The sequence below is a fragment of the Nematostella vectensis genome, chromosome 11 (assembly GCF_932526225.1).
Source record: "Nematostella vectensis chromosome 11, jaNemVect1.1, whole genome shotgun sequence".
Lineage (NCBI taxonomy): Eukaryota > Metazoa > Cnidaria > Anthozoa > Actiniaria > Edwardsiidae > Nematostella > Nematostella vectensis.
In genome coordinates, this window is record NC_064044.1 from 9,075,132 (window position 1) to 9,100,257 (window position 25,126).

Below are 25,126 nucleotides of genomic sequence, written 5' to 3' on the forward strand. Positions count from 1 at the left end.
ATGTTTGGTTACTACGATACAACAAGTTGAACTTTCATTATATCAGATTTTAGTGCGACATACTTTACCAAGATCATCTAGACAACTCATGGTTCGAGGATTATGATCGACAAACCATTTTACTTAGTCAATCAGCTTTGTAACAAAATGACTTGATGTACTTTGGAAACTGGTGGAATTGTCCTAGCCTTGGGGATCGAGTGTTAAAAGTTATGATTCTCATGCCTTGGTGGTCATGGAAGAGTGTGTCGCTGTAACCTTTTCTTGCAGTTAAAATCCCTGTCAGTCGCCAAGCGCGAGGAAGCATCCATTTCCATCGGCACGGTTTTGAAAAGCCTTTATATTGATTTTGTATAATTTGATAAATGAAGTTTAAACTTTTTTAGATTAATTCGATATTTTTTTCTCATCTTTTCCAAAATGGAATGAAAACAGTAACAGCTATGTGCTTGTATAGGGCTCTTTAATTCACGCTTCTAAGATTGAAAGAGGGGCGTATATGGAAGAGATCCTGATTTTGTGCCCCTTATAAAGTGATACCTCGTCTTAAAAAAACTGAATGTCTATAATAGCCATGTTATTTGCAACCCAACTTTTTCTTTTTCCAGGTAACTTTACAGACGGCTACAAAACAGTGTTTAACTTCAGTACAAGTGTCATCGAAGCCGTTAAAGGTTGGTTTTTTTTTTCTGGATTCATTTTTTTGCATGTCTTTTTTTACCATTGTGACATGTTATTGAATTGTGTTTCAGGCCAATCTATTACGTGACTTCGTTCAGGCTAGTCTGTAACGTGTTGTGTGACATGTTTCAAGCCATTATATGAAATGTGTGACATTCCTTTTAGGCCAGTCTGCGACAGGTTGTGTGACTTAATTTTTAGGAAAGTCCGTGACATGTTGCGTGACTATCCCAGCTATTCTATGACACGTTGCGTGACTATTTCAGGTCAGTCCGTGCCCTTGGAGAGTATATACCATTCGCTGAACAGGACAATTCTGTACCAGCTGTCACGTCCTCTAGCAAGACTTACAGGTATTCAAGCAGATTACAAACCCCATGATATAGTAAAGGGATGCTTCCATCTGTTAAACCGACAACGTGGTAGCGTGATAAGCCCCATACTGGTGCAGCACGTTGGACATAAATTATCTTTAGTCGAACTAGGCATATCCCCAATAGTTGCAATTATTCCAGTGATGGTTATTGAGTTTGAATTATTCAAATACGAATGATGCTATATCGAAGCTATTTGCAGTAAGTGGGAACTTGAGTTATCTGAACTCGAGATATTGTGGCTTCACCTAAGTATGTTATACAGCGCGTATCCAATTTTTTTTCCTAGAATTTTTGATATAGGGTTATCATGCCTTAAGCAGATTTGTTTTTCTAAAAGTATCCGCGACATCATTGCAGGTCCAAGGGTAGTTAACTTCTTACTTATTCAACCGTGAGGCCGTGTGCTTTAAAGGATACTTCCAATGTATCATACATGTGTGCTATTATCTTATCAGACCAAACAAGCCTGTTGGAGTTCTTGCACATACTCACCACCAACAACAAGCTAGTGTTTGCACCATGTAATAATGAGCCAGAGTTTATCGCGGGGCTTTGCCATTGGCTCCTTGTTATGGGGACACAAAAGTCACGGTCCTTCAGGAGCCAGGTCCCAAGCTCCAGCACACCTACCAAGGAGGGCGACAACAGCGTTCAGTTTCCACCAGGTAAGGCGAAACAATTCACATGGGCGTGGCTACAGAGAGAGGATAAAAGCGAAGAAACAAATATTACGCTTTTAGCGATGTTTATTGGGATGTTGCTGACAAAGTGTAATGTTTGTGCAAGTTCACATTGTTACTAAATTTTGAAAATCTTGGTCTTAAATGTCTTAGAAAGGTCTTAAATTTGTTGGCACTTTAGCTGGAGGAACCACGGTTCGTACATAGTGTATGCCTATTATCAACAAGGACAACAAGGACAACAAGACAAGTGTAACACACTTGGGTGTGGTTTTAAAATTTTGGGTTTTAATCCGGTATTCGTACCAAGGCGTCGGGGCTTAACAGTGGCTGTGTGGGGTAATAAAATAATATGGTGTATTCCATTTGGGGGTGTTAAGATTAGGATTGTGGATATAAATGGGAGTTAGAAAATGGATATAAATGGGAGGTAGAAAACGGGCTTGGAGTGAAATGTCAGGTGAAAACTGTTTATTTGGCCTTCGGAGGAAGCTGGTAATTATCTTGTTGATAACTGTTTGTGCTAACATATTTTTTTTTTATCTTGTGAAGTGTAATGTGAACTTGTGGAAAATCTTTTATAATAACAAGACCGGTAATGGGAATAATATCTGAAAGCGTGCAGATAGGGGATAAAAAGAAAAAAAAGGATGGCAAATAGGAGAGATATATATTAGTGGTTATATAAGTATAGGACAGTTGGGTTGTTATCGGACCCCCTTTTGTACCGTAAGATGCCCATATAGTTTATAGACATAAACTTTCTAGAAGTCTATGACGGTCAGTTATGCTAAGCTTTTAGTATTGATAGTAAAAGCTAGCTCTATGTACCAGGGCTAGATCAATTATTTTATTTGGTATTTTTGTAAAAGGCATTCCCTGACAGATAAGGAATCGATCCAGAATTTAAAAATAGCGGGGTGGATTGAAGGATCCGGCTAAAAGTTTGAGGCTGTTGTTACTGTAAAGAGACACGGCCTTCACTGAAATAGGGACCCCTCACCCACCCGGTTATCGCCCCTGAGCTGTATTGTAACATAGCCTGATTTTTCCTCCTCAGGTCCAGGTAGCGAGGTTGCCGAAGAAGTACCAGAGGTACTGGATGAGTGGGTGGAGGTACCCGAGGAAGAGTCCAGCTGTACCCGTCTGCTGGCAGCCGCTGCTGAGCGTGTATGGGACATCTTCCTGAAGAACAAGAGAGAGGTGGGTGTTTGTCTAAAGAAGGGCATGAATGGGGGTACCTTCATAAGCAGAAGGAGTGGCTTGGTGAGCGAGTCTCCTTGCCAAGGGGAGGACCCGTAGTGGTAGGAATGCCCTGACGGTTTTGAAGTAAAGAAGCGATGAAAGGCCGCAGGACTATTTACATAAGGCCCTGGCCAAACGAGGACACGTGTTGCCGGAAACATTGAGGAAACATGCGCGCGGACAACGTGTTTCCGGCAACTTGTGTCCTCGTTTGTCCAGGGCCTAAGTCACTACTCTATCCTTATCAAGAGTTGCCCGCTGGGGAGGCCCGGCGGCCGGCAGAACAGCCAGCTACTATTTTTGAGCGCCGGCTACTTTAAAAAAGTATATTAATATTTTATTTGAACTAATAAACTCCCCCCCCCCTACTTATCAATTTCCACCGCCTACTCTAAAACGTAATGGAACTCTAAAAGAGCCCTTGTCAGCAACTATTATGTCATCTTAGACCAATACCAAGTGTAAGAAAGCGTCCCTTCTTTCGGCTGATGAAGAGAAGCTCTTGGGATTTATTGGTTTCAAATGGTGACTTTTTAAATATTTCATCAGAAAAATATGTCTTCTAATAAGAAATGAAACAATAACAAATGTGTGGCTAAAAAGGGCCCTTCAAACCGCACTGTCACCAGTTTACTTCCGGTCGATAACGTAACAATGATGATTTTCAACGGAAAACGCGAAAAATATTTCAAAATATCGAAAGCAGTGTGTTTATTGGAAGTTTCTTTGAGGATCTGATTGATAATTTAGAGCGGATAGTCTGTTTAATATCTCGGATTTTAATAGATTCTTTTGTCTTTTAACGGTTGAGGTTTCCGTCGGACCTCCGGAAGTAAACTGGTGACAATGCGGCTTTAAGTAATGGAAAAAATATTGAATAAGGACATCGTTGGGACTGACAAAGCTATCTCAATTTAGTGAGGTTGTTTGTTTTGAAACTGTGCGTTTGAAAAATGGTAATATTTGTATTTCCAGGCCATTGATGACACCTTCAAGGTCGACTTACCCAAACCCAGCTTCACATCCTATAGCCCAAGGGAATACTCTGATTTCATGTAAGTATGGTATTTATACGGTAGTATTTATTATACAACTACGGTGCTATGCGTGATCGCATTGGTTCCTTAGCGGGCCGTACACCTCAATACGGCCCTCTCAGAAACAATTAAATGATTTGCAATGAAAAATATATACCCTGTGAAATAATGTGCTGTATGATTAATTTCTCATTGTTCTTGTATGCTTTGTCCGTACGGGAACTTATGGAGCCTCGATATTTTCCATCGTTTTATTGGTTCTGGGCAAAGTTTGACTTTATGAGTTTTAAGATCGTCTTTAGATTGATTGTTGCCATAGCAAATTGTAAATAGAGTTCAATATTCATTAAAGTGTTCATGAATTCTCGAGCCTGGTTGACATAGGAAAATATTTATCCCTTTCGGAATGTTCCGACAATGGAACACCACAGCTGAGATAGAAAATTGTTGGTTTTGTGGAGGGAGGAAAACTGGAGAAACCGGAGAAAAACCCTCTGAGCAAAGGCGAGACCAACTAACTAAACTCACGTAGGAACCGGGAATCGAACCCAGAACCCCGGGCTCTCCTGTTTGTTTTCGTTGGAGCCGGCTAGCAGGCTACCGCGAGCTTCAATCTTAAGACGATCTTAGAACTCATAAAGTGCAACCTTGCCCCGAGTCAATTCTTAAGGACCCAGGGCGTGTTAAATGTTGGGACAGGAGCGTTGTTGAAATCAGACACATTAGACAGAAATCAGAAGCAGGATAAGTATTGTGGAAACGAGACGCAGTACAGGGGGGGGGGGGGGGACAAGGAGAGTCTTTTTCTGGGTCCGTATGGATGGATGGGGTCATGACATTCATTATGCGTTGTCTAATCCTGGTTTATTTTTCGATAGGCCGGGTGGCAGCGCAAACTTGAATCTTGACTTGAAGTCAGTGAGGTAAGTTGTAGTACATTACATAATACATCCATCCATACATTTTTTTTCCAATAAAGCCTCTATCAAACTGAGATGAGAGTTGATGAAAGTCGATGAATGTGAGATTGCGATCAAACGTTTGATAGGGTGGTCACACCAGCGCATTCAATTACTGAGATTCAGGGTTTAAAGAGAATCTGTATTTACATGTCAAATCTCACTTTTTGTGAAAACTGAAATACTCCCGTCAACTCTCATTCACGCGATAAGACGGTAGCAACTGTCATCAGTATACGTTGGAGCTCTCATCGACTCTCATTCACGCGTTCAGCCGGTAGCAACTTCTATCAGAACACGTTGGAGCTCTCACCGACTCTAATCAACTATATTCCCTGTTTAATCGAGGGTTAAGTCGATAAATGTTTTTTTTATTTCAACGTTATTGAAAATGGCAACCAATTATCATAATTGGTAGCTTGAGACGGTCCCTATACGGGATTGTCCAGAGAATGACAAATAAGATACACTTCGGATCTCAATACCTTGGGCTTGGCTCACGCCTAACCGTGACCTCAATAGCGCTGGCTTGTTTTTGTTGCAGACCGTTGATAGGTGACGCGGCCATGAGACTATGGGTCAGTTACGTTACTGGCGAAGAAAAACATAAGGCAGAGACCCTTAGCCAGCAGGTCAGTATTTGTCATGAATGTCCTGTAATTTATGGATTGTGTGGCCATGAAGTGATCTTGACGTGATCGTAGAGTGCCATTTAACGTGACCGTAGTGTGACAATTTACACGACTGGAGTGTGATCATTGACGTGACTCCAGTGTAATCATTACGTCAGTGCGACGTGGTGTGACTGTGACGTTATCGTGACGTGACCATTAACGTGATTGTAGTGTAACCATTGACGTGAACCCAGTGTGGTCATTGATGCAGTGCGAAGTGGCGTGGCCGTGACATGGCCGTGACGTGAACGTGGGCTGACGGTTACGTGACCGTGAGTTGGCCATTGTGTGACCATTGACGTCACTGTGACGTTGCGTGACTGTGACGAGATCTTGACGTGACCATCGACGTGATTTTAGTGTGACCATTGACATGACCGTGACACGAGCGTGGGGTGACGGTGACGTGACCTAGAGGTGGCCATAGTCTGACCATTGACGTTTGCCCACTTTTTTAATATGCAACTATTCCTAATTAATCTTAATGAGTGTTGCAGTCAGCATAAGAAATAAAAAATATTACATTGAAGTCGATTGGTTCGTAGGCTACCAAATACTATACAAATAAGATGTTCATCTCAGTAAGTGAATTGCTTGAATCACGGTGGATTTCAATCCACTCTACAATTTAAGAGAATTCGATTTTTAAGGTTTCAAATGATACAAAATTTTTTTGTTCAAAGACGAGAGTTAGGAATCTTAAAAACAAAAACAAAGCGTCCGATTTACGGACTTCACCTGCTTTGTGTCTTTTCCCCTTGGCCAGAAACCCAAGCCTCGGCGCACCGGCACCCGTCTGACCACCATGAAGAAGACGAAGAAGGAGTCACGTGACCTGGAGGCACTCTCCAAGGAAGCGTTTCTATGGATACCAAAACACATCAAAGTCGTGAGGGACCTTGTACGGCTACACTACAAGAACCATCAACAGGTATGGTAAGGATAGGGCAAGTAATATAATTCATCTTGTAATAGGACTAGTGACTTCACTGCGCGAGGAAAAAGTAGGAAAAATAAACCTGGATTACGACCAGTGATGTCACAGGGTTATGCCAGAGTAACAGCATAAAACCTATAATGCGACCTGTGATGAAAGCACAAAGCAAGTTCTAAGTAGCAGTTATTGACCTGAAATCAGGAACAAAATTACAAAGAAGACAAAAAGAGCTCTCTAAAATGAGTAATCTACTTCAGTAGGGTTTTATGTGTGTAGTTACACGGAATTGAATACGCCATCAGTTTTATTTGTTATCAATAATATTTCGTTTGCAATTAATAGAATCAAAAAGCCCAAACTGTCGCGATCTCGTACCAGAACAATGAATACAATACACCAAAAACTGGGAATCGACTCTGCCAAATTTTCGTCTTTAATAAGACTTCTTCAGGGCAGACTCACTGAGACTCACTGAGTCTCGATTTCCAGATTTTGGTGTATCGTTTGCAATTAAAATATGATTGGTCTGCTTTGAGAACAGAAAACGGAAACGTTCTTCAGAATTTTCGTACCATTTATTTGCCCAACTAGACGCACCTTACTCTGGGTCAAAAGGCATCTTCTGCTTTTGTATGTAGAACTACCAGCTGATCTCCAAGTCGATAGCAGAGGAGTGGTCACTGATGGAGCGCGACTTGACGCGCGAGAGAGGCTTGTGGGGACCGCCCCACGGGTCACGACTGGACAAATGGGCATTAGATATGGTGGAAGGTACTACTGTAGTATGCTTAAGGGTGCATCGTGAGGGTACGGGGTGAGGTGTTAGGGTGCTACCTTAACCTACCAATAGGTCATGACTGAATAAATGGGCTTTAGATATGGTGGAAGGTAACAGAACTACTGTAGCTTACGATGTATGTATAGTGAAAGCATGGTGGGAGGAGAGGGTGTGCTGGTACGTTGCTGCTGGTCATGACTGAATAAATGGGCTTTAGACATGGTGGAAGGTAACAGAACTACTTCAGCCTTCGGTGTGTTGTGACGGTGTGGAGGGAGGGGGGGGGGGGGTTGCGGGGGCGGGGGGAGGTGGGTGTTTAGCTGCTACCAAATAGGTCAACGCTAGATATGTGGGCATTAAATATGGTGGAAGGTAACGGAACTACTGTAGCCTACGGTGTATTAGGTATGGTGACGGTATGGTGGAAAGGGGGGTGGTGTTAATGTGTTGCTGTTTAAGGCTAGATACGTGAGCATTAGATATAATTGACGGTACTACTATGGCCTGCTTCAAGGTGTATAATGATTTTATAGGGCTAAGAGGTAGGGTCAGGGCTAGATAAGTGTGCAAGTGAGCATTAAACATTATCTGGCTTCTATAAAGGTGTATGACAGTGTGGTTTAGTGTTTTGATAAGGTGAGGAGGTTGAGTGCTATGGGAGAGAGTGGGGGGTGGGGAGAGGGTATGATGCATTTACTGAGCTGTTGAGGAGTTATATGACAAGCTGTTTTCAATTGTCCCAATTTCCCCGGTTTCTGCTGTATTGAAGAGGGAGTTTGATCTAAGGTTTTATCAAATGTTCCCTCTTGCCCTGTCTAGGTCCTCATCGGATGCGCAAAAAGATGTGTCGCAACGAGCTCTTCTACGTGCACTACCCATACGACCCGAGGTCCGAGAAAGCAAGCAACTTGGTAAGTCCACGAATGACTTCCACTTCATTTGAGGCCAATGCGAAAAGCCTGGTAATTTCATTAATAATTTCATACGACCCAAAATCAGATTCCATTGATGATTTCAGTCATTGCGATGGAAAAAAAACTTCGAAGGAGATCCGCCAGGGAGAAACAATTCTGATTTAACATACCCGTTTAAATGCCACTTTGAGCCGCCTTGTCACCAGTTTTACTTACGGAAGGCCAACAGAAACATCAACCGACTAGATACAAAAGAATCTATAAGGATCCGCGCTATTTAACAGGCCATCCGCTCTAATTAATAAGTCACATCCTCAAAGAAACTTCCAACTTTTACAATTTTGAATTATTTTTCGAGTTTCCCGTTAAAAATCATCGTAGATTGTTACGTAATCGACCGGAAGTAAACTGGTGACGATGCGGCTTCAACCTTGTGTTCATTTATTTTATTGTTCAAGAAGTAATTGCAGGAGTGGAAATACTTTACCCGTTCTGAAATTTCACCCCCTTGCTTCTTTTCCTGCACCCCACAGTCGCCCCTTCCTCGCCCCCTTTGTTCCTTCGCCTGGTTCTTCCTTACCCTTTCATGTATTCACCCTATCTTTTTAATTATTATTTATTTATTTATTTATTCATTCATTCATTCATTCATTCACAGATTCATCGTGGTTCCCTTTCGTAACATTTTTTCAACTTCACCCCTTTTCAATCAGGAACATCATTAAATCATAGCGAATATATCTATAGGAAGATTTTTAAGCAGATATTGGATGGTGAAAACTAAATAAACCCAACTTAAAAATTGGCGATGATATTAAAAGTTAAAGAGCAAAATGTTACAAAAAGGAACACCCTTTAGGTTTCAGCCAACAAAAATACAGAAAAACCGAAATCACGCTGTATCATCGGGATATATCATCTATCTGGACTTTAGCATACCCCTCCTAGCTTCCTAACCTGCTTTGATTTGTGTAGAATTTTCGAGGCTTCAAGACCGTGCTCAGATCAATGGACTTTATGGTGACCCGTGCCAATCATAAGATTCAAATTTAACGCAGTTAAAGTCACCTCACAAAAAAGCGTAAAATCGATCGAGTTCTTCCGCTTGAGGCCCCTCAACTCGTTGTACGCATAGAAGGATAGTTAAGGAAGATTCTCTCAAAACTTGGTTACATTTCACCTAAATATAAATGATTTATAAAGAAAACTCGAGCGAAATTGGCCTCAGAGGCGAATCCAAAAATACTCAAATTTTGGCACTTTCTATCCGGCCCGAGAGATTTGAAATAAATACCCAATGAAGCGGTGGATCTTTTTGCTTATGCATGTATAAAAGAGATCAAATATTGGTGGGGAACATATCCAAGAAGTAAAGCAAGAACGTGGAAGAAATTGCTTTTTTGATTTTTTTCCTTGACCCGCTGAAAATGCTTAAATGTTACAAAAAGGAACATTTTGGGGTGCTATAACTAGTGCAGGATAAAAAAGTATTTTATTTAAAAAGATTTTTATTTCTATGCAATTCTAGGTTTGATAATGTTTTATAGGTCTGTTTATAGCAAAGAAATATATATGTGAGATCACAATAATATTTTATTGAAATATATGTCAGGTTACGAAAAGGAACGACCGCGAAAATCATGTCTCTTTTAGTGTAACAATTATCAGAAAAATTAGGTTTATTTATGTTTAAAATCATGGTGAAACAACTAAAAACTGAAGCAGGGATAGACAACCATTCGATTCAGAGAGTACTTGTTAGTATTTTCATTTTCTGTGTTTCAGTTTTTTGGTCAAATCTCCAAGGATAATAGGCACATTTTGAATTCCCCGCTATATTGTTTCGATATTTGCAGCTTCTTTGCAGCCTCTTGAAAGACGTATAACACAAGCAAGCCTAACAAGAATCATCAGATGCTATTCGTATTTGCTTTTCCTGAGTTAAATAGCTCTTTGAATTAAAATGACTGAGATATGACGATTCTTGGAGACTGGGTAAAATGCATCATTCGTGTGCTGTATCAGAATAAGGTTTTCGCTATTTCCTTGACTTTTGCAATTTTTAGCAGCCTCTAGGAAAGCGGATAACTCAAACTGTCCTTAAATCATAATCTACTATTCGTCTTTCCTCAAACTACACACGGATTGAAAGTGCTCAGAGATGGGTGTACTCATAGAAACATACTACAGCTTTACAGGGCAGCTTTATTAATAATGTCGCTTGCTGTTGCTGCTCATAACGTCTCTGTGTATACATTTAAGTATAATAACGTCTCTGTGTATACATTCAAGTATAACAACGCCTCTTTATATACATTTAAGTATAATAATGTCTCTGTGTTCCGTATGAACAAACAAGTCATTAACAACAATTTTAGTGAATCCTTCGAATTCTCTTGCGCAAACATTTTTAACAACTGAACTTACTACAAACGCGGCTGAAAACGGCTGAAAATGCCTGGAGTGGTCATTAGATTGTTTCTACTACTTTGACTTCTTAGCTTTGTTGCGCTCTGCACGCACCTTGTCAGCAAGTTGTTGTGGAGTAAACGCAGACAACTCTTTCTTGGCCTCGTCATCTCTCATGACTCGTTCCATCAAGGCTTTTCTCTCGATCCTGTCATTGTTGTGTAGGAGATCATGAAACAGTCGCAGACAGAGATTAGACTGCGAATCTGTAAATACTTGAGACCCCTTACTCTTGAGGCATGATTCTTCAGCATCTTCCCGACCCGACATTCTTTCCATCTTCTCTTGTTGGGTCATTTTCTCTGTGGGGAGGCAAGGGCTCGCTTGTGTATTTTCTTTCTTCATCAATCTCCTTACTTTATCGTAAACCTTCAAGGCGTCGATATGCGCCAGAAGGGGGGTGCTTGGGTATTTCTTGCTTCACGGCATCTAACCGAAGCTTGCATTCTTCAATGGCACCCTTAAATACCATTTCGATAGCCTCCTCTTCTTTCTCTGTCCAGTGGTGACGACCAGACTTTTCTGCTTCCCCATTCTTCACAGACAGGGCTTCACTTGCTTCTACATGTGATGCCCCTTCCGCATACATGATATTTCTGAGCGCCAGAAGGGTTTTGCAGCCGACTTAGACTTCTGCTTAACGAGAATTTTTCGGCGGTCTTTTGATTGTGTCCCATAAGTCGGCTAGGTCCTTCCTCAGATGTTGGTGCTCTTCGTGGACCACTGAAACAGCTGCTTTACGGAATGAAGCTGCATTTACTCTAATCTTCCCGACAGCCTTTTGCCACAAGGAATTAAGTTGAGCAGATATCATAAATGATGTCATCTCACTCACTGTGAAGCTGATGAAAACCTTCTCATCGGGATCTGTTCCTGCTCCGCTGACCTTGTTTCTCATGTATTTTACATACGCCTTTAGCCAGGTGAAGACTGTGGGACTTAGCACTACATGGGCTGGGCCTGCCGAGGCAGATGTCTTGTGCTTCAAAATGGTGACAATCATTTCATCGCCGTCTTTCGTGGCTCTATCTAGATCCCGCAAAGTCATATTTGCGATCGGGCCAGCTCTACATGCATTCTCGATGCATAGGCGAGTGATGAGATGGTCTCTGACAGTACAAAAGTCTGTCTGACCCGGGGACCCTTCCTTTTCCATGTATCTTCCCAGTGTCGAGATTGCCGCTCTTACTGAAGCCGACTTTGAAAACTTCTGGACGTCCTCCGGGGTTATGAGTTTCTCTAGGTCTTCTTGATGCTTCTCCCATCTTCTTTCTTTGAACGGCTTCTTAAAAGAAGCCGACCACTCTTGGACTTGCACTCTGACCTTCGTCACATGCTCTTCTGTTAGCTTTAGGTCTTCTAACTTTTCCACAACAAGGAAACGGATAAATCTTGATAATGAACCTAAATATGCCTTGCAGGTCCCTGGCTTCCTATTACGTTCCAATTTCTGTAACCATTTGTCTCGAAGATGCTTCTTATTCAGGATTCTGTCGATGCGCAGCTCATCTGGATCTACATCCTTGATGATTGCGTGAACCTAAGCAACATATTGCTTAGCGGTACGCAACTCTCTACCTCCATCGATACCTTGAAGCCATTGTAAAAATGCGTCCAATATCTTATCTGTGTCATCGTTTCTGCCTTCATCATCTTTCATCAGCGTTTCTGCGTTCATCGTCAATTCATTTTCTTCATCGGTAACATCGATATCATTATCCTCATCATCATTACCACAACCTTCATTATCTTCGTCTTCATCCTCATCTTCGCCATCTGGCTCGTAGTCTTTCTCTTCTATCTCCTCTGCTGGGCTCGACATTGATAAGTCATCCTTTTCCTTGCTATTGCCTGCTGCAGTTGCTTTCCATAGTGTCGGTGAAGATTGTTCTCCTCCCAATCCCCCAGTTGTTCTCTTCTTGATAACCTTTTGAGTGTCGCTGTGAATATCGGCTAGCGCGCGCTTAGGAAAGATGCTTCTCTTCTTTCCTATCGGCGATGAAGGGATAACTTCATCACTATCGTCATCACTTGAGCTGTATTTGTGTTGATCTACTTGACCTCCTCTCATTATAGCTTTGGCTTTTTCGGATTTTCTATGGATTTCCTGGAGGCACATTTCTTCTTCATTAGATGACATTGTACTGGATTGACTGCTCTTGCTCTGGCTTTGGCTCTGGCTCTGGCTCTGGCTCTGGCTCTGGCCCTGGCCTTGGACCTTGCCCTTGCCCTTGCCCTTGCCCTTGCCCTTGCCCTTGCCCTTGCCCTTGCCCTTGCCCTTGCCCTTGCTTTGGCTCTGGCTTTGGGGATCGGGCTCTTGCTCGGACTCGGTGTCAGAGGAGATCTCTACTACACACTCTTCCTGGAAATCTTCGCCTATCTCTTCCCATCGCGATTCTTTCAATAGCTGTTTGTATATCTCGTCGTGTCGACTTAACTTATGTTTTGCATTCAGGTGGTTGTGCAACCTTCGCACGATCAGGTTGCACCCTGGGAACGAACAAACCCGACGTTTGTAGGTCCGCTTGGCTCTTTGCTCTGAGACAGCCTCTGACTTCGTTCTTTTTGCCCTAAGGTCGAACACAGACAGTGCCTCTAATGCCTTTTCTCGGCTCCATTTGTGCACTGTTATCAAATGGCGAGGGAGGTGAATCACCTCTTTCTGACAGGCAGGCACTGGACAGCGATGTTTCTGTCTTTTATATGATTTCTTCATTTTGACTGGGTCACAGCTAGCCATCTTATGATAGAAACAGAGCATGGTAATCATAACCTGCGCAACAGGCGTCCCTTTTTAGGGCCTAAATCGCCCTATTGCCCCTCACAAGTGTTAATGGATATTCAAGGGAGCTAAGGGGGGCTCCCATACAAATATCCAGAGCAATTCATCCGCATGGTGTTGGGGCACCATAAAGAAAGCAAACGCGGAAATTACCTCTAACCGTCGTGTGGACTTCAAAATGAGGGAAAGACGTTATCGATTGAGCCTTGCATACTCCTCTCAATGTGGGATGTAAACCTTAATATTTTAGTGTTTAAAACGCTCATGAATCGACAAAAATGTTTATCGATGTATATCATTAAATAAAAACAAATTCAGGGAATGAAATAGAAGCAAGGATGTCACTGGCTGCGTATTATTGATGATATAAATGATGGAGCACCGACATTATCAATCTTATTCTACAACTTATTGTTACACTAAAATGTACTCATACAATGTAGGAGATAAGAATAAAACGTTTTATTTGTCGTTTAAATAGGGTTTGGATATTTACTGTAGAATTCAGTTTCTGAATTTAGCCCTATTTTCTAAGGTTACCAAAAGGAACACCCAAAGTTACGAAAGGGAACATGTGCTCCTTTTTGTAACTTGGCTTAGGTTACAAAAAGGATCACAAATGTTACAAAAGGGAGCACATGGTTACAAAAAGGAACATATGCTCCTTTTTGTAACTTGGCCTATGTTACAAAAAGGAGCACTGTTCCCTTTCGTAACCAAACCTTGGTTACAAAAAGGAACAAAGTTACAAAAAGGAACACGACTCGGTTACAAAAAGGCCCATGAATCTATTCATTCATTCATTCATTCATTCATTCATTCATTCATTCATTCACAGATTCATCGTGGTTCCCTTTCGTAACATTTTTTCAACTTCACCCCTTTTCAATCAGGAACATCATTAAATCATAGCGAATATATCTATAGGAAGATTTTTAAGCAGATATTGGATGGTGAAAACTAAATAAACCCAACTTAAAAATTGGCGATGATATTAAAAGTTAAAGAGCAAAATGTTACAAAAAGGAACACCCTTTAGGTTTCAGCCAACAAAAATACAGAAAAACCGAAATCACGCTGTATCATCGGGATATATCATCTATCTGGACTTTAGCATACCCCTCCTAGCTTCCTAACCTGCTTTGATTTGTGTAGAATTTTCGAGGCTTCAAGACCGTGCTCAGATCAATGGACTTTATGGTGACCCGTGCCAATCATAAGATTCAAATTTAACGCAGTTAAAGTCACCTCACAAAAAAGCGTAAAATCGATCGAGTTCTTCCGCTTGAGGCCCCTCAACTCGTTGTACGCATAGAAGGATAGTTAAGGAAGATTCTCTCAAAACTTGGTTACATTTCACCTAAATATAAATGATTTATAAAGAAAACTCGAGCGAAATTGGCCTCAGAGGCGAATCCAAAAATACTCAAATTTTGGCACTTTCTATCCGGCCCGAGAGATTTGAAATAAATACCCAATGAAGCGGTGGATCTTTTTGCTTATGCATGTATAAAAGAGATCAAATATTGGTGGGGAACATATCCAAGAAGTAAAGCAAGAACGTGGAAGAAATTGCTTTTTTGATTTTTTTCCTTGACCCGCTGAAAATGCTTAAATGTTACAAAAAGGAACATTTTGGGGTGCTATAACTAGTGCAGGATAAAAAAGTATTTTATTTAAAAAGATTTTTATTTCTATGCAATTCTAGGTTTGATAATGTTTTATAGGTCTGTTTATAGCAAAGAAATATATATGTGAGATCACAATAATATTTTATTGAAATATATGTCAGGTTACGAAAAGGAACGACCGCGAAAATCATGTCTCTTTTAGTGTAACAATTATCAGAAAAATTAGGTTTATTTATGTTTAAAATCATGGTGAAACAACTAAAAACTGAAGCAGGGATAGACAACCATTCGATTCAGAGAGTACTTGTTAGTATTTTCATTTTCTGTGTTTCAGTTTTTTGGTCAAATCTCCAAGGATAATAGGCACATTTTGAATTCCCCGCTATATTGTTTCGATATTTGCAGCTTCTTTGCAGCCTCTTGAAAGACGTATAACACAAGCAAGCCTAACAAGAATCATCAGATGCTATTCGTATTTGCTTTTCCTGAGTTAAATAGCTCTTTGAATTAAAATGACTGAGATATGACGATTCTTGGAGACTGGGTAAAATGCATCATTCGTGTGCTGTATCAGAATAAGGTTTTCGCTATTTCCTTGACTTTTGCAATTTTTAGCAGCCTCTAGGAAAGCGGATAACTCAAACTGTCCTTAAATCATAATCTACTATTCGTCTTTCCTCAAACTACACACGGATTGAAAGTGCTCAGAGATGGGTGTACTCATAGAAACATACTACAGCTTTACAGGGCAGCTTTATTAATAATGTCGCTTGCTGTTGCTGCTCATAACGTCTCTGTGTATACATTTAAGTATAATAACGTCTCTGTGTATACATTCAAGTATAACAACGCCTCTTTATATACATTTAAGTATAATAATGTCTCTGTGTTCCGTATGAACAAACAAGTCATTAACAACAATTTTAGTGAATCCTTCGAATTCTCTTGCGCAAACATTTTTAACAACTGAACTTACTACAAACGCGGCTGAAAACGGCTGAAAATGCCTGGAGTGGTCATTAGATTGTTTCTACTACTTTGACTTCTTAGCTTTGTTGCGCTCTGCACGCACCTTGTCAGCAAGTTGTTGTGGAGTAAACGCAGACAACTCTTTCTTGGCCTCGTCATCTCTCATGACTCGTTCCATCAAGGCTTTTCTCTCGATCCTGTCATTGTTGTGTAGGAGATCATGAAACAGTCGCAGACAGAGATTAGACTGCGAATCTGTAAATACTTGAGACCCCTTACTCTTGAGGCATGATTCTTCAGCATCTTCCCGACCCGACATTCTTTCCATCTTCTCTTGTTGGGTCATTTTCTCTGTGGGGAGGCAAGGGCTCGCTTGTGTATTTTCTTTCTTCATCAATCTCCTTACTTTATCGTAAACCTTCAAGGCGTCGATATGCGCCAGAAGGGGGGTGCTTGGGTATTTCTTGCTTCACGGCATCTAACCGAAGCTTGCATTCTTCAATGGCACCCTTAAATACCATTTCGATAGCCTCCTCTTCTTTCTCTGTCCAGTGGTGACGACCAGACTTTTCTGCTTCCCCATTCTTCACAGACAGGGCTTCACTTGCTTCTACATGTGATGCCCCTTCCGCATACATGATATTTCTGAGCGCCAGAAGGGTTTTGCAGCCGACTTAGACTTCTGCTTAACGAGAATTTTTCGGCGGTCTTTTGATTGTGTCCCATAAGTCGGCTAGGTCCTTCCTCAGATGTTGGTGCTCTTCGTGGACCACTGAAACAGCTGCTTTACGGAATGAAGCTGCATTTACTCTAATCTTCCCGACAGCCTTTTGCCACAAGGAATTAAGTTGAGCAGATATCATAAATGATGTCATCTCACTCACTGTGAAGCTGATGAAAACCTTCTCATCGGGATCTGTTCCTGCTCCGCTGACCTTGTTTCTCATGTATTTTACATACGCCTTTAGCCAGGTGAAGACTGTGGGACTTAGCACTACATGGGCTGGGCCTGCCGAGGCAGATGTCTTGTGCTTCAAAATGGTGACAATCATTTCATCGCCGTCTTTCGTGGCTCTATCTAGATCCCGCAAAGTCATATTTGCGATCGGGCCAGCTCTACATGCATTCTCGATGCATAGGCGAGTGATGAGATGGTCTCTGACAGTACAAAAGTCTGTCTGACCCGGGGACCCTTCCTTTTCCATGTATCTTCCCAGTGTCGAGATTGCCGCTCTTACTGAAGCCGACTTTGAAAACTTCTGGACGTCCTCCGGGGTTATGAGTTTCTCTAGGTCTTCTTGATGCTTCTCCCATCTTCTTTCTTTGAACGGCTTCTTAAAAGAAGCCGACCACTCTTGGACTTGCACTCTGACCTTCGTCACATGCTCTTCTGTTAGCTTTAGGTCTTCTAACTTTTCCACAACAAGGAAACGGATAAATCTTGATAATGAACCTAAATATGCCTTGCAGGTCCCTGGCTTCCTATTACGTTCCAATTTCTGTAACCATTTGTCTCGAAGATGCTTCTTATTCAGGATTCTGTCGATGCGCAGCTCATCTGGATCTACATCCTTGATGATTGCGTGAACCTAAGCAACATATTGCTTAGCGGTACGCAACTCTCTACCTCCATCGATACCTTGAAGCCATTGTAAAAATGCGTCCAATATCTTATCTGTGTCATCGTTTCTGCCTTCATCATCTTTCATCAGCGTTTCTGCGTTCATCGTCAATTCATTTTCTTCATCGGTAACATCGATATCATTATCCTCATCATCATTACCACAACCTTCATTATCTTCGTCTTCATCCTCATCTTCGCCATCTGGCTCGTAGTCTTTCTCTTCTATCTCCTCTGCTGGGCTCGACGTTGATAAGTCATCCTTTTCCTTGCTATTGCCTGCTGCAGTTGCTTTCCATAGTGTCGGTGAAGATTGTTCTCCTCCCAATCCCCCAGTTGTTCTCTTCTTGATAACCTTTTGAGTGTCGCTGTGAATATCGGCTAGCGCGCGCTTAGGAAAGATGCTTCTCTTCTTTCCTATCGGCGATGAAGGGATAACTTCATCACTATCGTCATCACTTGAGCTGTATTTGTGTTGATCTACTTGACCTCCTCTCATTATAGCTTTGGCTTTTTCGGATTTTCTATGGATTTCCTGGAGGCACATTTCTTCTTCATTAGATGACATTGTACTGGATTGACTGCTCTTGCTCTGGCTTTGGCTCTGGCTCTGGCTCTGGCTCTGGCTCTGGCCCTGGCCTTGGACCTTGCCCTTGCCCTTGCCCTTGCCCTTGCCCTTGCCCTTGCCCTTGCCCTTGCCCTTGCCCTTGCCCTTGCTTTGGCTCTGGCTTTGGGGATCGGGCTCTTGCTCGGACTCGGTGTCAGAGGAGATCTCTACTACACACTCTTCCTGGAAATCTTCGCCTATCTCTTCCCATCGCGATTCTTTCAATAGCTGTTTGTATATCTCGTCGTGTCGACTTAACTTATGTTTTGCATTCAGGTGGTTGTGCAACCTTCGCACGATCAGGTTGCACCCTGGGAACGAACAAACCCGACGTTTGTAGGTCCGCTTGGCTCTTTGCTCTGGGACAGCCTCTGACTTCGTTCTTTTTGCCCTAAGGTCGAACACAGACAGTGCCTCTAATGCCTTTTCGCGGCTCCATTTGTGCACTGTTATCAAATGGCGAGGGAGGTGAATCACCTCTTTCTGACAGGCAGGCACTGGACAGCGATGTTTCTGTCTTTTATATGATTTCTTCATTTTGACTGGGTCACAGCTAGCCATCTTATGATAGAAACAGAGCATGGTAATCATAACCTGCGCAACAGGCGTCCCTTTTTAGGGCCTAAATCGCCCTATTGCCCCTCACAAGTGTTAATGGATATTCAAGGGAGCTAAGGGGGGCTCCCATACAAATATCCAGAGCAATTCATCCGCATGGTGTTGGGGCACCATAAAGAAAGCAAACGCGGAAATTACCTCTAACCGTCGTGTGGACTTCAAAATGAGGGAAAGACGTTATCGATTGAGCCTTGCATACTCCTCTCAATGTGGGATGTAAACCTTAATATTTTAGTGTTTAAAACGCTCATGAATCGACAAAAATGTGTATCGATGTATATCATTAAATAAAAACAAATTCAGGGAATGAAATAGAAGCAAGGATGTCACTGGCTGCGTATTATTGATGATATAAATGATGGAGCACCGACATTATCAATCTTATTCTACAACTTATTGTTACACTAAAATGTACTCATACAATGTAGGAGATAAGAATAAAACGTTTTATTTGTCGTTTAAATAGGGTTTGGATATTTACTGTAGAATTCAGTTTCTGAATTTAGCCCTATTTTCTAAGGTTACCAAAAGGAACACCCAAAGTTACGAAAGGGAACATGTGCTCCTTTTTGTAACTTGGCTTAGGTTACAAAAAGGATCACAAATGTTACAAAAGGGAGCACATGGTTACAAAAAGGAACATATGCTCCTTTTTGTAACTTGGCCTATGTTACAAAAAGGAGCACTGTTCCCTTTCGTAACCAAACCTTGGTTACAAAAAGGAACAAAGTTACAAAAAGGAACACGACTCGGTTACAAAAAGGCCCATGAATCTATTCATTCATTCATTCATTCATTCATTCATTCATTCATTCATTCATTCATTCATTCATTCATTCATTCATTCATTCATTCATTCATTCATTTATTTATTTATTTATTATATATTTATAAGGCTTCTACTACTATAACACATATTGAAATAGCGGTAAGGTTGACACAACAGAGCACGGCTCCAACTGAAGTGTAACCCTTTACAATAAAATAAAAAATAATTGGCAATAACGACAACAACAAAATAAAGGAAAACATGAAGACAAAGTAATTTAAGAAAAGCCCTACTCTAAATTGCTAATAGCAACAGGATGGTTGCGCAAGAATACTCCTAGCGCGGCAGCACTTAGGACAAACTGATTTCCACGTTACTGCATTTTCGGCATTAAAAGTAGTTTGGAGCGCCTGGCTACATCTGACTGCTAGTTTGTTTGTTTGTTTATCTTGACCTCACCCTAGCTTCCTTCCCCAATGGGCTCTAGAAGAGCATCAAGTACAAGCTTTGCCTCGTATCTCCCAACCCCTTCATTACCTACCCTATGTTGACCTTACCCTAGCTTCCTTCCCTTATGGTCCCTAGAAGACCACCCTTTACCTTGTTCCTCCTTCCTTCATGTACTTACCCTATGTCGACCCCATACCCTAACTCCATCTCTTAATGCGTTTTCTAGAAGACCAGCAGGAACAAGCGTGCAACAAGTGCAGACAGCAAGGCGTATTACCTGGTCCGCGGCAAAGCCATGTTTGATGTCGGGCCCTTTGAGGCTGTCGCCCAACAGCCACAAGGTAATGTAAAGCCTGGAGTTTTGGAACCAGATGTAAGGTAATGTGTAGCTCGGAGTATTCGCACCAGATGCAAAGTAATATGTAGCTCGGAGTTTTGGAACCAGATGTAAGGTAATGTGTAGCTCGGAGTAATCGACCAGATGTAAGGTAATGTGTAGCTCGGAGTATTCGCACCAGATGTAAGGTAATGTGTAGCTCGGAGTATTCGCACCAAATGTAAGGTAATGTGTAGCTCGGAGTAATTGCACCAGATGTAAGGTAATGTGTAGCTCGGAGTATTTGCACCAGATGTAAGGTAATGTGTAGCTCGGAGTATTCGCCCAACAGCCACAAGGTAATGTGAAGCTCGGAGTTTTGGAACCAGATGTAAGGTAATGTGTAGCTTGGAGTATTCGCAACAGATGTAAGGTAATGTGTAGCTCGGAGTATTCGCACCAGATGCAAAGTAATGTTTAGCTCGGAGTCTTGGCAACAGATGCAAGGTAATGTGTAGCTCGGAGTATTCGCAACAGATGCAAGGTAATGTGTAGCTCGGAGTATCCGCACCAGATGTAAGGTAATGTGTAGCTCGGAGTATTCGCCCAACAGTCACAAGGTAATGTGAAGCTCGGAGTTTTGGAACCAGATGTAAGGTAATGTGTAGCTCGGAGTATTCGCACTAGATGTAAGGTAATGTGTAGCTCGGAATTTTGGAACCAGATGTAAGGTAATGTGTAGCTCGGAGTATTCGCACCAGATGTAAGGTAATGTGTAGCTCGGAGTATTCGCACCAGATGTAAGGTAATGTGTAGCTCGGAGTATTCGCACCAGATGTAAGGTAATGTGTAGCTCGGAGTATTCGCACCAGATGTAAGGTAATGTGTAGCTCGGAGTATTCGCAACAGATGCAAGGTAATGTGTAGCTCGGAGTATCCGCACCAGATGTAAGGTAATGTGTAGCTCGGAGTATTCGCACCAGATGTAAGGTAATGTGTAGCTCGGAGTAATTGCACCAGATGTAAGGTAATGTGTAGCTCGGAGTATTTGCACCAGATGTAAGGTAATGTGTAGCTCGGAGTATTCGCCCAACAGCCACAAGGTAATGTGAAGCTCGGAGTTTTGGAACCAGATGTAAGGTAATGTGTAGCTTGGAGTATTCGCAACAGATGTAAGGTAATGTGTAGCTCGGAGTATTCGCACCAGATGCAAAGTAATGTTTAGCTCGGAGTCTTGGCAACAGATGCAAGGTAATGTGTAGCTCGGAGTATTCGCAACAGATGCAAGGTAATGTGTAGCTCGGAGTATCCGCACCAGATGTAAGGTAATGTGTAGCTCGGAGTATTCGCCCAACAGTCACAAGGTAATGTGAAGCTCGGGGTTTTGGAACCAGATGTAAGGTAATGTGTAGCTTGGGGTATTCGCAACAGATGTAAGGTAATGTGTAGCTCGGAGTATTCGCACCAGATGCAAAGTAATGTGTAGCTCGGAGTCTTGGCAACAGATGCAAGGTAATGTGTAGCTCGGAGTATTCGCACCAGATGTGTAGCTCGGAGTATTCGCACCAGATGTGAGGTAATGTGTTGCTCGGAGTATTCGCACCAGATGTAAGGTAATGTGTAGCTCGGAGTCTTGGCACCAGATGTGAGGTAATGTGTAGCTCGGAGTCTTGGCACCAGATGTAATGTAATGTGTAGCTCGGAGTATTCGCACCAGATGTAAGGTAATTTGTAGCTCGGAGTATTCGCACCAGATGTAAGGTAATGTGTAGCTCGGAGTATTCGCACCAGATGTAAGGTAATGTGTAGCTTGGAGTATTCGCACCAGATGTAAGGTAATGTGTAGCTCGGAATATTCGCACCAGATGTAAGGTAATGTGTAGCTCGGAGTCTTGGCACCAGATGTAAGGTAATGGGTGCACCATTGTGTGTACAATGTGCGTCTATCGGATTTTCTTGACCAGATACTGAAGGTGTATTGTATAAGTGGTTTGCGTTTATTTGAAGTACAGCACCATTGCATTTGTGTTTAGTCCCCAAAATACAAGAATTAGAGGCAAATAGTTTAAGAGATTCTTCTACTCTATGATATCGCCAAAACTTGAGAAAGTTTAAAGATGAATTTTTTTTCAATAGAGCATTTAATGCTCCATTTACTTGCGAGGACTTGCATTTACATGCGTTGGGTGGCCAAATGAAACAATAGTGGACGTAAGTATCAAAGCTTGTGACAAATTGGGTTAAATTGCGTTTTTATTGGCCAGGGCATCAGTGTAGAATGTGCGTATTTTCGAAATTTTCTGACCACATACTGAAGCTTTTCTCGTACAAGTGGTTTGCGTTTATTTTAAGTACAGCACGAGTGTGTTTTACGTTTAGTCTTGTGGCTCGTCCAATCATGTTAACAAAGTTTATAAAGCTTCTCTCAACTAGAGCCAGCGCGGCTGCCAAAACAGCCATCATCACAGGCGCCCGGCTTTGCTGGCGTCGTTTGAATAACATATTTTTATAAGTTATAGTATGGTACGAGGGGAATTTAGCGATTAAATGTCCCGGCAACCGATGGGTGATTTGTGAAGTGCCGACGCCGCAGGCGTAGTTGTGAGTTCATTTTCTCGGTGATTATGGTATTATGTTGTGAAGCAGGTCGCCATCGTTTTCTTTGTCATTTGGTAAACCGAGCTTAGCGTTACAAGCGATGCTGGATTGATGTACTAACTGTACCGAGCTTAGCGTTACAAGCGATGCTGGATTGATGTACTAACTATACTACACAGTTTGTATTGAAAATCCAACGACTGGAGCAGGCGTTAACTTGAAAAACTTGGGTAAATATAACACGATCTTTTCTTATCTCGATGCAGCACTAGTGAACAAGAAAGCTGCCCCTCTTCGCGCTATTTCCACCGACCCGGGATATTTCACGTCTGAGGCAAACGAGGAATCTGAGGTACGTCTTCAAGTTGTAATTCACGTGATCAATAGTGAGTGCGTAGTTGTTCTATGATACATGTTTACAGTAACATGCTTAAAATTTTGAGTGCTTAGCCATGTCTTATCACGTGGTCAGTTGCCTGCTTAAAAGTGCTGAGTCTCGCTTTTTCAATTGATCAATCCAATACTTACAAAATATCTAGTCGAGAAAAAAAGGATCAATCTTGGGCGAAAAATACTACCAACTTTACCTGTCTTGTTGTAACATGAAAACAGAAAACAACATACAGACGTATTTGCCCTGTCGAGCACTTCTAAGTCATCTTTGAAGCAAAGTCCATTGTCATGTTTTGTTTCTATTTCTAAAGGTTGAGAATCAAACAATCGTGAAGCTTCTCGAGGCTGGCGAGAGGATCCGCTCCATGTACCGTTGTGCGCGTGTCCAGGGGTTAGATACCGCTGAAGGCTTGTTCTTATTTGGTAAAGAACACTTCTACGTCGTGGACGGCGTCACTCTGCTCTCGACAAAGGAGATCAAAGACATCGACTCCCTCCCACCTGCGTAAGGAGCTGTCAATCATTGGGCTAGCTGTCAATTAAAGGGCTATCTGTCAATCATATTGCTAGCTATCAATTAAAGAGCTATCTGTCAATCATATTGCTAGCTATCAATTTAACGGCTTTCTGTCAATTAAAGGGCTAGCTGTTCGCTGTTCGCTGTCAATCATAGGGCTAGCTATCAATTAAAGGGCTAGTTGTCAATCATAGGGCTATTTGTCCATCATAGGACTAGCTGTCTATCATAGGATGTCAAATTTAAGTCTGTTCAATCGTTTTGCTGTTGTCAATCCAGCCGCTAGTTTCCAATAATAGGTAATGCAAAGCTGGGCAATTCTGACATTTATAAGTATGTTTACCCTTCCTATATGAATTCGATTTCCACTTATCCCCGCCGTTATCTTTGCAGGACCCACGAGCCGATCATTCCACGCAGCTCACACGATATCACCAAGTCTTACACCAAGCAAAGAATGTAAGTCAAGGGGATTAATCAATCCACGAAGTTCATGCAAATACAGGACGCGCATCTAACGATGGATTTGGTAGTTGGCATGGATAATGTGTCTAGTTGCGTGTTAGCGTTGTTGTAAGACAGTGAAAGAAGGCGTATGAGGTGTTGTTGCTTAGGGTGATGTAGGTGACATACTGGCGTTGTTATTGGTGTGGGAAGTCGATGTATGTGTGTAATATGTAAGGTGTTGTTGATTAAGGTGATGTAGGTGGGCCTATGAGGATATTTTTAAGGTGAAGTTGACGTAGGTGATGTTAACCGATGTGGGTCTCTTGCCGACTTTGTTGTAGGTGAAGCAAGTGGGTGTATAGGTGTAAATGTAAGGTGTTGTTGGCTAGGGTGATGATGCTGACATGCTTGGGTTGTAGATGTATGGGTGGTGAGGACAGCCGCGTGGTTTACGGTTGCCATAGTGGTTTTAGTTGATGTGGGTGACATGCTGGTGTTGTTGTAGGTGTAGCAAGTGGGCCTATGAAGATATCCGTGAAGTGCACAAAAGGAGATACCTTCTCCAGCAGACCGCTCTTGAGGTGTTCTCCAGCGATGGGCGTAACCACTTCCTCGTCTTCCCTAAACCAGTCAGAAACAAAGTCTACGAGAAGTAAG

General features: G+C 42.0%; 1 protein-coding gene and 1 long non-coding RNA gene across 3 annotated transcripts in view; one reads left to right on the forward strand and one right to left on the reverse strand.

Moving 5' to 3' along the window:
* The window catches only part of LOC116615631 (WD repeat and FYVE domain-containing protein 3-like), an 83,674-nt gene that overhangs the window by 28,640 nt on the left and 29,908 nt on the right, over nt 1–25,126 (forward strand). For both annotated transcript variants that reach the window (XR_007314089.1, XM_048733983.1), the window contains exons 28-42: nt 609–674; nt 948–1,034; nt 1,514–1,723; nt 2,799–2,941; nt 3,959–4,038; nt 4,899–4,943; nt 5,524–5,611; nt 6,420–6,584; nt 7,229–7,361; nt 8,188–8,279; nt 20,425–20,539; nt 23,379–23,464; nt 23,817–24,010; nt 24,416–24,481; nt 24,975–25,121. Coding sequence is in view for 1 of the 2 variants with exons in the window: in XM_048733983.1 (XP_048589940.1) it covers nt 609–674; nt 948–1,034; nt 1,514–1,723; nt 2,799–2,941; nt 3,959–4,038; nt 4,899–4,943; nt 5,524–5,611; nt 6,420–6,584; nt 7,229–7,361; nt 8,188–8,279; nt 20,425–20,539; nt 23,379–23,464; nt 23,817–24,010; nt 24,416–24,481; nt 24,975–25,121 (1,717 nt within the window). In the remaining variant the exon portion in view is untranslated. The remainder of the gene's footprint in view (nt 1–608; nt 675–947; nt 1,035–1,513; nt 1,724–2,798; nt 2,942–3,958; nt 4,039–4,898; nt 4,944–5,523; nt 5,612–6,419; nt 6,585–7,228; nt 7,362–8,187; nt 8,280–20,424; nt 20,540–23,378; nt 23,465–23,816; nt 24,011–24,415; nt 24,482–24,974; nt 25,122–25,126) is intronic.
* LOC125573513 lies at nt 22,750–24,981 on the reverse strand. Its single transcript, XR_007314090.1, has 2 exons — nt 24,366–24,981; nt 22,750–24,037 (listed from the first exon to the last, which is right to left on the reverse strand). It is a non-coding gene; the product is annotated as an uncharacterized LOC125573513 (long non-coding RNA).